Genomic DNA, 13,637 nt, shown 5'->3' with positions numbered 1-13,637 from the left:
CCTACCTGGAGTCCTGTGTCCGGTCCTAGGCACTTCGGTTTAAGAAGGATGTTGACAAGGTGGAAGGTGTGCAGAGGACGGCAACCGAGACGATCAAGGGCCTGGAAACCAAGCCTTATGAGGAATGGTTGAAGGAGTTGGGTACATTTAGCCTGGAGAAGAGGAGAATGAGAGGAGATATGATAGCCATCTTCAAATATCTGAAGGGCTGTCACATGGAAGAGGGAACAAGCTTGTTTTCTGCTGCTCTGGAGGGTAGGACCTGAACCAATGGATTTAAATGAAAGGACATTCCAATTAAACATTAGGAAGAACTTTTGTAGCTGGAGTCAGTCCGGGCCCTGCCCTCCCAGGCTGGGTGGAGAAAGGCCTGCAAGGCAGGGAGCAGGTCTTCTAGGACTCAAACCCAAGGACGCTTCCATGCCCTGGTTATTTTCCTGGCGTGATAGAGCCCATCATGAGAATGTGAAGGGGGGGGGGAAGCGCCCCTCCTTCAAACCATCCTCATGTCACTCACTTTGTCTTGGGAGAGCCTAATGAGAGCATTCCCACAAATTGAAACCTTTCTAATTGCTCCACCGGTGGCACGGTGTAAGCAGCTTAGCAAACATCCCGGCTATTATATAGGACAACAATCACCGTTAAGAGTCTTTGCTACCCACCGCCCTGCCCCACCTCTCAGCCTGTTCCAGACGGTCATGTTTGTGTTTACCCAGCCACAAGATTTCACGACTCTCACTATTTAAGAACTTTCCCCTGTGGCTGCAACAACCTCTTTAGGTGATGCCGTAGTTCATTTAGACAGGGGTCAGCAGAATACATTACCTTCTCGAAATGTGGTTGCTTTGCCTGCTGAGGGTTGCTCCATCTGACCCAAGTGTGTTCCTGGATGTGGTCCAAAGCCCTCTCTCGATTCCCTCGAGGTCACGGAAAGAAGGAAGGAAGGAGATGTTGCTTGGGAAGTAAAGCCAGCTGTCTCCACACCAGCCCTGGATGTTGCTTCTAGGAGATTTTCATCCAGAAGTGTGAATAGGTCACATTCCCAACAGTCTCAGTCTCATACCCTCCACCACTTCTTCGATGAAAATAGGGACATCCTATTCAACAACAACAATTTTATCATTTATACCCTGCCCATCTGACTGGGTTGCCCCAGCCACATTGGGCGGCTTCTGAAACATTGTTTAGTCGTTTAGTCGTGTCCGACTCTTCATGACCCCATGGACCAGAGCACGCCAGGCACTCCTGTCTTCCACTGCCTCCCGCAGTTTGGTCAAGCTCATGCTGGTAGCTTTGAGAACACTGTCCAACCATCTCGTCCTCTGTCGTCCCCTTCTCCTTGTGCCCTCCATCTTTCCCAACATCAGGGTCTTTTCCAGGGAATCTTCTCTTCTCATGAGGTGGCCAAAGTATTGCAGCCTCAGCTTCACGATCTGTCCTTCCAGTGAGCACTCAGGGCTGATTTCCTTAAGAATGGAGAGGTTTGATCTTCTTGCAGTCCATGGGACTCTCAAGAGTCTCCTCCAGCACCATAATTCAAAAGCATCCATTCTTCGGCGATCAGCCTTCTTTATGGTCCAGCTCTCAATTCCCTACATCACTACTGGGAAAACCATAGCTTTAACTATACGGGTCTTTGTTGGCAATGTGATGTCTCTGATTTTTAAGATGCTGTCTAGGTTTGTCATTGCTTTTCTCCCAAGAAGCAGGCGTCTTTTAATTTTGTGACTGCTGTCCATGACTTTATATGTCCGAAACATATAAATGCATAATAAACATTTAAAAACTTCTTCTAAAGGTTGTCATCTCCTTGACATGGTATCAAGTACGGGAGTTCCCCTCTCCCCTCTGGTGGCTCACCGATAAGAATTAAGGAGCATTTGGTAGATTTATAGTCCTTTTATTTCAGCATTGTGTTACAAGCACAAACAGGCAACCCTCCGCGAGGATATCAGTTGCCTACTATGACTCCTCCCCTCTTCCGCAGCAAGAAGCGCACCAATGGCAAGTCCATCCCCCCCTCTGTCTCCTTTGTTCTCTGACATGCTCAGACCTCCGAGTTCGTGGGGAGGGAGGAGGTTTTCCCCACTCTCGATTGATGTATCGCCCAGCTGCTCCCTCCCTTCTGGTTGCTTAGCTACTATCACATAGCTGGGTAGCTCCTCTCTCAGCTGTGCAGCTTCTGTGTCTGCCTGTCTCTCTGCTTTTGGAAATGCTGGATTCGGGGGGGGGGAGAATATTCCCCCTCCTCTTCTTTTAGGAGCTGATCTCCCTGCAATTGCATCCCCCAATCGTCCAATAGTGACCAGCCCCTGACACATGGGAGTTGCATGACGCCATATGGAGGTCCTCCATTCTGAGGACCTCCATACACTGTACCCAAGCTTTCACCCTGGGGAGGTCACTTGGGTGCTGCTAACACAGTGGTTTGACTTCACCCCCAGAGGCGCACTCCATTGTCTCTTGAGACAGATGGATGCAATGACAATACTGCAGTAAAATGATTTTTTTTGGGGGGTGCTGATACAGCTCCTCACAAAGGATGCAAGGGACATTAGGTGCTCCTCTGGCCCTGTGCAAAGTGAGAACGGTGTTGGGGGTCCTGTTCGTGTCGTGGGCAGTCTTGAGGTCCCGGCAAACACCTGGCTTCACCAACTCCTGGAGCTTTCACTCATCGGATCACAGGAAAAAGCTGGCTTCCCAGCCAGAAATCTTTATGTGCACCCTTTCAAGGTATTAGGGAGATGCCTGCAAGGATTTGGAAAAGGTGTGGGTGGGAGAAAGATTGCATATTAAAACCACAGCTCGTTTGATGGATAGCCTGTGCTCTGCCCCTGCCGCTCCAGCCAGACTTCCAAGGGTGAATGCCCTCCCCCTCCCCCACGACTTGTCCTCCTGCGGTCACCTGTCAGGCTGCTGGGCTGCAGCTTGGCAAGCCGTTTCCCCGAGATTCGATTGTGGAGCCATTGCTCCTGGCTCCCATCTGTGACTCCTGGAAGGTGCCAGCAAGAACCAGCAGCCTGGGAAAGGCTTCAACTGGCCAGCTAAACCAGGGGAGGGTAGCCGATGGGTCTCAAACCCTCAGTGAGTTAGGAACGTCCCCTGGACACAAAAACAGGCTCTTGCTGTCAGAAACTTCTTCCTGCTGTTTAGTTGGAATCGCCTTCCTTATAATTGAATTCCTCAGTTTGGGTCCTCCCCTCTGGAGCAGCATAAAACAGACTTGACCCACCTTCCATGACTGATATGACAGCTCAGTTGGTAGAACAGGAGACTCTTAATCTCAGGGTTGTGGGTTTGAGCCCCACGTTGGGACAAAGATTCCTGCTTTGCAGAAGATTGGGCTCTCATGGTCCCTTCCAGCTCTACAGTTCCATGATTCTATGTGATAGCCCTTCAGATATTTGAAGATGACTACCATATATGTCCGGGATGCGGGTGGCGTTGTGGTCTAAACCACAGAGCCTAGGGGTTGCTGATCAGAAGGTCACTGGTTCAAATCCCCACGACGGGGTGAGCTCCCATTGCTCGGTCCTTGCTCCTGCCAACCTAGCAGTTTGAAAGCACGCAAGTGCAAGTAGATAAATAGGTACTGCTCCAGTGGGAAGGTAAGCGGCCTTTCCGTGTGCTGCTATGGTTTCGCCAGAAGCGGCTTAGTCATGCTGGCCACATGACTGTCTACGGACAAATGTCGGCTCCCTCGGCCAGTAAAGCGAGATGAGCACCGCAACCCCGGAGTTGTTTGCGACTGGACTTAATTGTCAGGGGTCCTTTACCTTTTACCATATATGTCCAGCACTGCTAAATCAAACCTGGGCTTCTGGGTTCACCCAGATCCAGGCCAGGAAAACTGTGGATCTTCAAGATGTTTCTGGACCACACCTATTGCCAGCCCTGAGGGTTGGCTGTATTCGCTGGGGCTGCTGGGAGCTGGATCAGATGAACTTCTGGAGGGAACCAGGTCCTCTTGGCTCTGATGACCACAGAGGCCCCTTAGAAAGGCAGGGCAGAAAATGCTGCAGGCTGCTTGTAATAGGATCTCATTGTACCTTTTGCCCCATACTTTCTAGGCACACTTTCCAGTGTGCGTCCATCTCCTTCTCCCCCCAGCTGAGTTCCCCAGGAAAGCCCACTCTTTATGACCCCACTCTTTAACACTTGGGAATTGTCTACACTTCCGCATATCCCTAGAAAGCAAGTGTCCAAGTTGTTTCCTGCTTAATCCACACTTTCTAGGCTCAGGTCTGAGTGGTTTTCCCCCTTTGCCTCACTCCTTTAGCTCTAAACGGTAGCAATCCAGAGGAAACCCGAATGGCTGTTTGCTCCGATTGAGCACTAAAGAGCAGTTTCCCCCAAGAGGAGAGGTGGAGCAGCCCTGAGTCAGAACAAATGGCATATTGGGTTTACCGCAGATAGCCTTTGCTCCAATTCAGTGGCAAAGAACTCTTTGTGCAGGGAAAGCACAGAGGCAGAGAGAGAGCGAGAGCGAGACCGGACCTCTGCCAAGAAATGCAGAGCAAAGGTACACGTGGACAAGTCCTTATTGCATTCAAAAAAAGAAAGAAACCCAGCAGCTGGAATGTCCTGCAGCCAACGGAGCTGGAGGAAGATGTAATTCTCCCAGGCAGGGCTTATTTCAGTGATGCTGGCAGAGCAGCTGAGTCAAGGAAAAACCCCTCTCTGGGGTCTGGAGGCCAGGAACGGAAAGAGCCCACGGTGCCGTGTGAAGAGAATATCAAAGACTGCGGCGGAGGCTTGCCAGGAATACAGGAACGGCTTTTGTGGAGCCCAGGAGCCTGACAAGAGGCGGCGGGGGTGGGGGGGAGTGATAGTGGAAGTGCGTTTGTGTGTGTGGCAAGCAGAGACTGCAAAGGGAGGAGAAGACCTCAGAGTCTCTGTGCGGCTGCTCCTTGCATCTAGGGTTGCCATCTCTCCCCCCTGCCGCCCGTCATGCTGTTCCTGTGTCTTTTTCAGCAACCTAGCATGCTGAAGACCAAGCAGTTGAAGATTAAGAACACAGTAAGAGCCTCTGTTGGATCACCCCACCTAGTCCAGCATCCCCTTTGCATACCTTCCAAAAAACTTCCCTATACAGGGCTGCCTTCAAAGGTCTTCTAGCAGATGACACAACCTTGATGGCAGAAAGTGAGGAAGAACTAAAGAACCTTTTATTGAGGGTGAAAGAGGAGAGCGCAAAATATGGTCTGAAGTTCAACATCAAAAGACTAAGATCATGGCCACTGGGCCCATCACCTCCTGGCAAATAGAAGGGGAAGAAATGGAGGCAGTGAGAGATTTTACTTTCTTGGGCTCCATGATCACTGCAGATGGTGACAGCAGCCACGAAATTAGAAGACGCCTGCTTCTTGGGAGAAGGGCAATGACAGGCCTAGATAGCATCTTGAGAAGTAGAGATGTCACCTTGCCAACAAAGGCCCGTATAGTTAAAGCTATGGTTTTCCCAGTAGTGATGTATGGAAGTGAGAGCTGGACCATAAAGGAGGCTGATCGCCAAATAATTGATGCTTTTGAATTCTGGTGCTGGAGAAGACTCTTGAGAGTCCCATGAACTGCAAGAAGATCAAACCTCTCCATTCTGAAGGAAATCAGCCCTGAGTGCTCACTGGAAGGACAGATCGTGAAGCTGAGGCTCCAATACTTTGGCCACCTCATGAGAAGAGAAGACTCCCTGGAAAAGATGGAGGGCACAAGGAGAAGGGGACGATGGAGGACGAGATGGTTGGACAGTGTTCTTGAAGCTACCAGCATGAGTTTGACCAAACTGCGGGTGGCAGTGGAAGACAGGAGTGCCTGGCGTGCTCTGGTCCAGGGGGTCACGAAGAGTCAGACACCACTAAACGACTAAACAACAACAAACGAGTTGCATATGCACACGAGCCTTTCACAGCAATGGAGATAATCACGAATGCCTGCTAACGCTTCAAGCTACCATGAAGGGCACAAGCGCAGAGGCGGATTGAAACGTTGGCAATTGAGAGTTGTGAAATTGACGCCAGCCTGTCCATGCAGTGGGATTTTCTGTGTTTTTCCTTGGGAGGAAAAGGCACCCAGGTTTTTCTCCATTTTCTGCACTTCCAACCCACTCCCTCCCGGGAAAGGCTGGAGCTGTGCGAATTATGCAAAAGCTACTGCTACAGCCAGCCAGCTTCTCTCTTCCCTCACTCAACTAGAGATAATTGAATCAGCCACCTGCCCTCTCTTTCGGCATCTAAAGAGACTTGACCCCGGCGGGTTAGCTGGAGAATCTCTGTTGGAAGTCCTCGTTCATTCCCACTCTGGCGGAATATAGGGAGTAAATTAGAGGGAGCTGCACGTCATAATTGACCAGGGGACAGAGATGAGAGAGAGACAGACACAGAGAGAGAGTCAATCCAGCCAGTCTGTGAAGGCACTAAGGTTTTCAGGGGGCACTTTTGTGCGCCAGATTATAATTTCAACTGTGCATTTTATAGCTAGAAGAATAAAATCCGGTGGCGCTCACTATGGCTCCGGTTTGTGAGAGAGATGTTCAGCAGAGACCCACCTTAAAGATAAAGGTAAAGGGACCCCTAACCATTAGGTCCAGTTGCAGACAACTTTGGGGTTGCGGCATTCATCTCGCTTTATTGGCCGAGGGAGCCGGCGTACAGGTTCCGGGTCATGTGGCCAGCATGACTAAGCCACTTCTGGAGAACCAGAGCAGGGCACAGAAATGCCGTTTACCTTCCCGCCGGAGTGGTACCTATTTATCTACTTGAACTTTGACATGCCTTCAAACTGCTAGGTTGGCAGGAGTAGGGACCGAGCAACGGGAGCTCACCCTGTCGCGGGGATTCGAACCGCCGACCTTCTGATTGGCAAGTCCAAGAGGCTCTGTGGTTTAACCCACAGCACCACCCGCGTCCACCTTGCTTGGTCACAAATACACCATAAATTTAATGCACATGACTCCTCCCGCTTAAGAATCTTGGGAACTAGAGTTTGCTAAGGGTGATTGGAACGGTGGCTCTCCAAGTGGGTAAACTACAGTTCCCAAGGTTTGGGTTGTTGTTTTTGCTTTTGCGGGAAGCCATGTTCTTCTTACAGGACCGCCTCTCCTGGTCTGCCCCGCAGAGGACCTTAAGGTCCATGAATAACCATAGTTTAGAGGTCCCAGGCCCTAAGGAAGTCAGACTATCCTCCACCAGGGACAGGGCCTTCTCAGTGGTGGCTCCGACCTGGTGGAATGCTCTGTCCCATGAGACCAGGGCCCTGCAAGATTTAACTTCCTTCCACAGGGCCTGTAAGACAGAGCTATTCCGCCTGGCTTTCAGTTTGAACTTAGCCTGATCTTTTATTTCCCTTCCTTCCTTCCCTCCCTCCCCCTCCCCTTTTTATGAAGACCACCCGCTCTGGGATCCCACAGCTAATTCTCCCCTGGTCTCCTCGCTGGCCCAAATAGGACTAACTTAGCCAGCTAGCCCTGGTGATCATCTAATGTTTATTGGATGGATTTCCCCCCTAAATTGATTCTTGATTTTATTGTTATTTACGCTTTATACCGTATTTTATGCTGGGTTTTTTTTGTAGCATCAATTAAGTGTTTTAAATTTGTTGTTAGCTGCCCTGAGCCTGGTTTCCTGAACCGGGAAGGGCGGGGTATAAATAAAAAAATATTATTTATTATTATTATTTAAATGTATAACGTGGCTGTGGTCTTTGGTTCCACGGTTGCCAGCTGACCCCAGTTGGCCTGCCCTGTGGCCTTACATGATGAGCAGTGATCAGTGCCTCAAGCTTTTCGTAGCACAGGTGACGATCGCTCGCTAGTGTTGTCACATCAAGGTTTGAAGGCATGGCATCCATGCTCTGCTGAAAAGCTCATGGTCCTCGTTCCATCTGCTCAGCAAGCACCCTGTTCCTCATCAAATCCTGGGCTCTGAGATGGCCTGATGGAAATACCCTCTGTTGGTGGGCAGGGGAGATATATTGAATAAAAAAAAAACACCTTTGGTCCTCTGCATGTTGCTGAACTACAAAGCCCACCATCCCTGGCCATTGGCTGTCCTTCCAGGGGTTGATGGGAGTTGTTGGAATCTGTCTGTCTTGGGAGATAATGGAGGGCTACGCCTTTGGGGGTGAAGTCAAACGGCTGGAGAGTTGCAGCTCCTGCTGTGGCTGTAGAGACCGATACAGGAGAGACATGTTTTGTTGCAGCTGGGGCCGAGGAAGGCGTCCGGTTGTGCTGCTGCAAATGCGAGTTGCAGTTCAGCATCATCAGGGTGTGTGTGTGTGTGTGTACTGAGTGCAGTAGGGGGACTGATTTACACCAGGACCCTCCCCATTGTGTAGCTAATTGCTGCACAATGTGTGTTTGTGTGATGCTTTCATGGCAATTGTGCTGCGCTCTTGAGGAAAACTACTGCGCCCGGGTTCAGTATGAACGTGCGCGCGCGCGCATGCAAAATATCGAGGACACCTGCAAACTACACATTTTAATGTGATGTGCCATTAAGTCCCACATGTTGCAACTTACTTTAGGTGGCAGGTGACTCATTATTTTACACAGGTGCCAAGAGGGCGTGAGCTTTGTCTAGGCCACGCCATGACTTCATGTCTAGGGCGGGATTTGAACTCGGACCTCCCTGCCCCCTGTGGCTGAAGATGCAAGCCTTTGCTGTATGGAGCTCCCCTCCCCCCTCCCTCCTGCTTTCTGCAATCCATGCCTGGTGTTTTTCAGCCTTCGTTCTGTTTGGGAATTAAAAATAGAAATAGATTTTCTCTCGCCCAGGAGGTTGGTGAATGGAACTAGGCTTGTATGTGGGCTGTCGTTGGTAGGATCCGTCTGTTCTGTTGAAGGGTCCAATGCAGGAGGAGAGGCAGTCTGGGGGGGGGGGGAGGGGGCAGGGAAGCAATGTTCTCCAAGCTGGCGTGGGGAGAGGGGTTTGATTGAAACAAAAGCCTGCAGTGGTCTCAGAGCAAAACAGTCTCTTCCCAGAGTTTCCCTTGGAAGTGTGCTTGCCGCACTGCCCAGGAGAGATAAAAAGGTCCAGATCTGATCCTGGACTTTTCTAACCCCTTCCGCAAGAACTCAGCTGGTTAGAGTGTGGTTCCAGTAACGCCAAAGTTGCAGGTTCAGTCCCTGTTTGGGACAGCTGCATATTGCAGTATTGGAGCCTCAGCTTCAGGATCTGTCCTTCCAGTGAGCACTCAGGGCTGATTTCCTTCAGAATGGAGAGGTTTGATCTTCTTGCAGTCCATGGGACTCTCAAGAGTCTCCTCCAGCACCAGAATTCAAAAGCATCCATTCTTCGGCGATCAGCCTTCTTTATGGTCCAGCTCTCAGTATGCATAGTGAGCTGGACAATAAAGAATCACGTCTGTCATCTCCCCCTTTGCTCACCCTTTCTCTAAATCAAAAAAGCCTCAAACACTGCAACTTTCCCCCACGAGGGACTTGCTCCACCCCCTGACTGTTTTGCTTGCCTCTTTCTAAAGCTTTTCCAGCTCTTCAGTACCCTTTTTGAGGCGAGGCGACCAGAACCCCACAGTATTCCAAGTGCGGTCGCACCGTAGATTTGTATAAGGGCATTACGCTATTGGCAGTTTTATTTTCAGTTCCTTTCCTAATGATCCCTAAGTAAGTATGTGTTGGAAGCCTCCCAGAGTGGATAGGGCAACCCAGCCAGATAGGTGGGGTATAAATAATAAAGTTGTTGTTATCATCATCATCATCATCATCATTATTAAGGAAGGACTGTTTTTGAGTAGTCAGGCATGTGTTTTGCAAAGGGTCCCAAGATAATGGTACGGTCAAATGCAATAAACAAGCAGAGGGAGACTTTCAGTGAATAATAATAATAATAATAATAATAATAATAATAATAATAATTTTGTTATTCACTGATAACAATACAGTGGTGCCCTGCAAGATGAATGCCTCGCAAGACGAAAAACCCGCTAGACGAAAGGGTTTTCCGTTTTTGAGTTGCTTCGCAAGACGATTTTCCCTATGGGCTTGCTTCGCAAGACGAAAACGTCTTGCGAGTCTTGCGATTTTTCCCCGCTCCCCCCCCCTTTTCTAAGCTGCTAAGCCACTAATAGCCTTTTAGCCGCTAAGCCGCTAAGCCTTTAATAGCCGCTAAGCCGCTAAACCGCTAATAGCGCTAATCCGCTAATCCGCTAATAGGGTTGCTTCGCAAGACGAAAAAACCGCTAGACGAAGAGACTCGCGGAACGGATTATTTTCGTCTTGCGAGGCACCACTGTAACTGATGCAGGCAGGAATAGGAGCAAAGTTCCCCATTGCCTTCCCTTTAGGGTTGTGTTTGTGTGTGTGAATTCAATTCAGCTTGAGAACACACCTAATTTGCACTTTCTGAAGCAATCTGCAAACTGAAAGAGCGCCGTTCTTCAAAATGTGCGCTTCTGCAAATTTTGCAAGGCAGTTCTGCCGCCAAGCAAGGCGCGCAACAATGCATATACTAGATAAGGATGCATATACCTTGGTTTTGGGTAAAGAATGTTTATTCCGCTTTATCATGTATGTAAAACAGATAACAGTTAGAGCAAATCAGATAGCTCAGTTGGTAGAGCATGAGACTCTTAATCTAAGGGCGGTGGGTTCGAGTACCACCGAGACATCATCTCCATATGTCTCCTTCAATGCACAACATATTGTAAATTTTAAACCCTCCCTCCGTAGCTTTTCCCAAGATGAAAATTCTGTGTTCTTGAATTTCATTCTGTCATGGGGCGTATCTAAAAGTGACCATCACTTGCTGTCTTTCAGATCCTGTTGGCCTGAACTGCCCGAGGAGGATGTTGCCGTCGCATTGGGGGTGGTGGCTGACCTCTTGCACTTTCGCCAAAGTCTTGGTGGCCTCGGCCGTCTTCGCCGAGAACGCCTCTTGGGCCGGAGCCTACGATGCCGAGACAAAGGCCAATGGCAGCTGCGAAGGGTCCAACAAATGTCAACCGGGAGTTCTGCTCCCCGTCTGGCAGCCGGACAACCCATCCTTCGGCGACAAGGCTGCCAGGGCCATCGTCTACTTTGTTGCCATGATGTACATGTTCCTGGGAGTCTCCATCATCGCCGACCGCTTCATGGCATCCATCGAGGTCATCACCTCCAAGGAGAAGGAGATCACCATCACCAAGTCCAACGGCGAGACCAGCATTGGAACTGTGAGGATCTGGAACGAGACGGTCTCCAACCTCACCCTCATGGCTTTGGGTTCGTCGGCGCCGGAGATCCTCCTCTCGGTGATTGAGGTCTGCGGCCACAACTTCCAAGCTGGCGAGTTGGGTCCTGGCACCATCGTGGGCAGCGCGGCCTTCAACATGTTTGTGGTCATTGCCGTGTGCGTCTATGTTATCCCCAACGGCGAGAGCCGCAAGATCAAGCACCTGAGGGTGTTCTTCGTCACGGCTTCCTGGAGCATCTTCGCCTACATCTGGTTGTACCTGATCTTGGCGGTCTTCTCGCCAGGGATTGTGCAAGTGTGGGAGGCCTTGCTGACCCTCGTCTTCTTCCCGGTCTGTGTGGTCTTCGCCTGGATGGCGGACAAACGCCTGCTCTTCTACAAGTACGTCTACAAGAGGTATCGGGCAGATCCTCGCAGCGGCATCATCATCGGCACCGAGGGCGAGTTCCCCAAGGGGATAGAGATGGACGGCAGCTTCGTGGGCAATGACCACCGGGAGAGCGTCTTCGTGGATGGGAGCGCGGCCTCCGTGGCCCCGCTCCCCATCACCACCCAGGAGGAGAAGGAGCTGGACGAGAGCCGCAAGGAGGTCATCCAGATCCTCAAAGACCTCAAGCAGAAGCACCCGGACAAGGAGCTGGACCAGTTGGTTGAGATGGCCAACTATTACGCCCTGTTGCACCAGCAGAAAAGCCGGGCTTTCTACCGCATCCAGGCCACGCGGATGATGACAGGGGCGGGGAACATCCTCAAGAAGCACGTCTCCGAGTTCTCCAAGAAGTCCGTGAACCTGCTGGAGGTGCCTTCAGAAGCAGAGGTGGAAGAGAACTACAGCAAGATCTTCTTCGAGCCCTGCATGTACCACTGCCTGGAGAACTGCGGCTCGGTCACGTTGACCGTGGCTTGCCAGCAGGGCGGCGACACCTACAACACCTTCTACGTGGACTACAAGACGGAGGACGGCTCGGCCAAGGCGGGCTCTGACTACGAGTTCAGTGAGGGGACGCTGATCTTCAAGCCCGGTGAGACGCAGAAAGAGCTGAAGATTGGCATCATCGATGATGACATCTTTGAGGAGGATGAGCACTTCTTCGTCCGGCTGCTCAACCTGCGGGTGGGAGACGCCGAGGGCATGTTCGAGTCCGATTCGGCTGATCACCCCAAGGGCAGGCTCGTAGCGCCGCTGGTGGCCACTGTGACCATTTTGGACGACGACCACGCCGGCATCTTCACCTTCCAGGATAAACTATTGAGAGTCAGCGAGTGTCAAGGGACCCTGGAGGTCAAAGTCATCCGCAGCTCAGGGGCCCGTGGGACGGTCATGGTCCCCTACCAGACGGTGGAAGGGACGGCGCGAGGAGGGGGAGTGGACTATGAAGACTCCTGCGGGGAGCTGGAGTTCAAAGATGACGAAACAGTGTAAGTAAACAATGCCGTTTCTTTCCTTGCTTGTTCAACATATTTTTAAAATTTGGTTTTACATATTTAAATTTATAATCATATCGCAACACATCTAAAGTTACAAGATTCCTCCAAATCTCTGTACTTTCCCCCTTCCCCTCTGTGGGTCCTGTTGTGAAACCTTTTCTACTGCGTCTCTCTCTTTTTTTAATAATCCGAATTTTTATAACTCCATTGCGTCCATAGTTCTTGTTAAACCATGAGTGTTACTGCAGTCCTGCTAACGTTTTCAACTGCTTACAGTGGTCTTCAAGATAAGTTATAATTTCCCCCCATTCCTTTTTAAAATTTTGGTCTTCCTGGTTCCTAAGCTTTCTGGTCATTTTTGCCATTTCAGCATAGTCCATCGACTTTGTCTGCCATTCTTCTCTGATAGGGACTTTATCTTCTTTCCATCTCTGGGACAATAACATCCGCACAGCTGTCTTGAAAAGTCTTTTCTGCTCGCTTAGAATTTCAGCACCTACAATACCTAATAGAAAAGCCTGTGACTTTTTGTTTTTTAAAAAAATAAAAGTTTTTTTAAACGTTTCTCCCCCTCGATTCATTATATATCATTTCCCAGAATGCTTCTATTTATTTATTTTTCCCTCCTGGGTCAGCAAAAGCGAGGCGGACAGGTTGGAATTGAATTAATAATAATAAATAATAAATTTTATTTATATCCCGCCCTCCCCAGCCGAAGCTGGGCTCAGGGCGGCTAACAACAATCAAAATAGTCCAACATTCTAAAAACATTCATTATAAAATTAATTAAATCAAATTAAAATCAAATTAATGGCAACCATCAAGCAAAATTCTGTGCAGATTGCCAGAGGAGGGGGTCAGGCTGTGCCCTGACCAAAGGCCTGGAGGAACAGCTCTGTCTTGCAGGCCCTGCGGAAGGATGTCAGGTCCTGCAGGGCCCTAGTCTCTTGTGACAGAGTGTTCCACCAGATTGGAGCTGCGGCCGAGAAAGCCCTGGCTCTAGTTGAGGCCAGCCTAACCTCT

General features: G+C 50.0%; 1 protein-coding gene across 1 annotated transcript in view; it reads left to right on the top strand.

Moving 5' to 3' along the window:
* The window catches only part of SLC8A2 (solute carrier family 8 member A2), a 131,369-nt gene that overhangs the window by 38,088 nt on the left and 79,644 nt on the right, over positions 1–13,637 (top strand). Inside the window, exon 2 of the mRNA XM_028742023.2 lies at positions 10,772–12,605. Coding sequence (XP_028597856.2) covers positions 10,801–12,605 — 1,805 coding nt within the window. The 5' untranslated portion in view covers positions 10,772–10,800. The remainder of the gene's footprint in view (positions 1–10,771; positions 12,606–13,637) is intronic.

Source organism: Podarcis muralis, chromosome 7, assembly GCF_964188315.1.
Source record: "Podarcis muralis chromosome 7, rPodMur119.hap1.1, whole genome shotgun sequence".
Taxonomy (NCBI): Eukaryota; Metazoa; Chordata; class Lepidosauria; order Squamata; family Lacertidae; genus Podarcis; species Podarcis muralis.
This window is presented reverse-complemented; position numbering and strand designations above follow the sequence as displayed.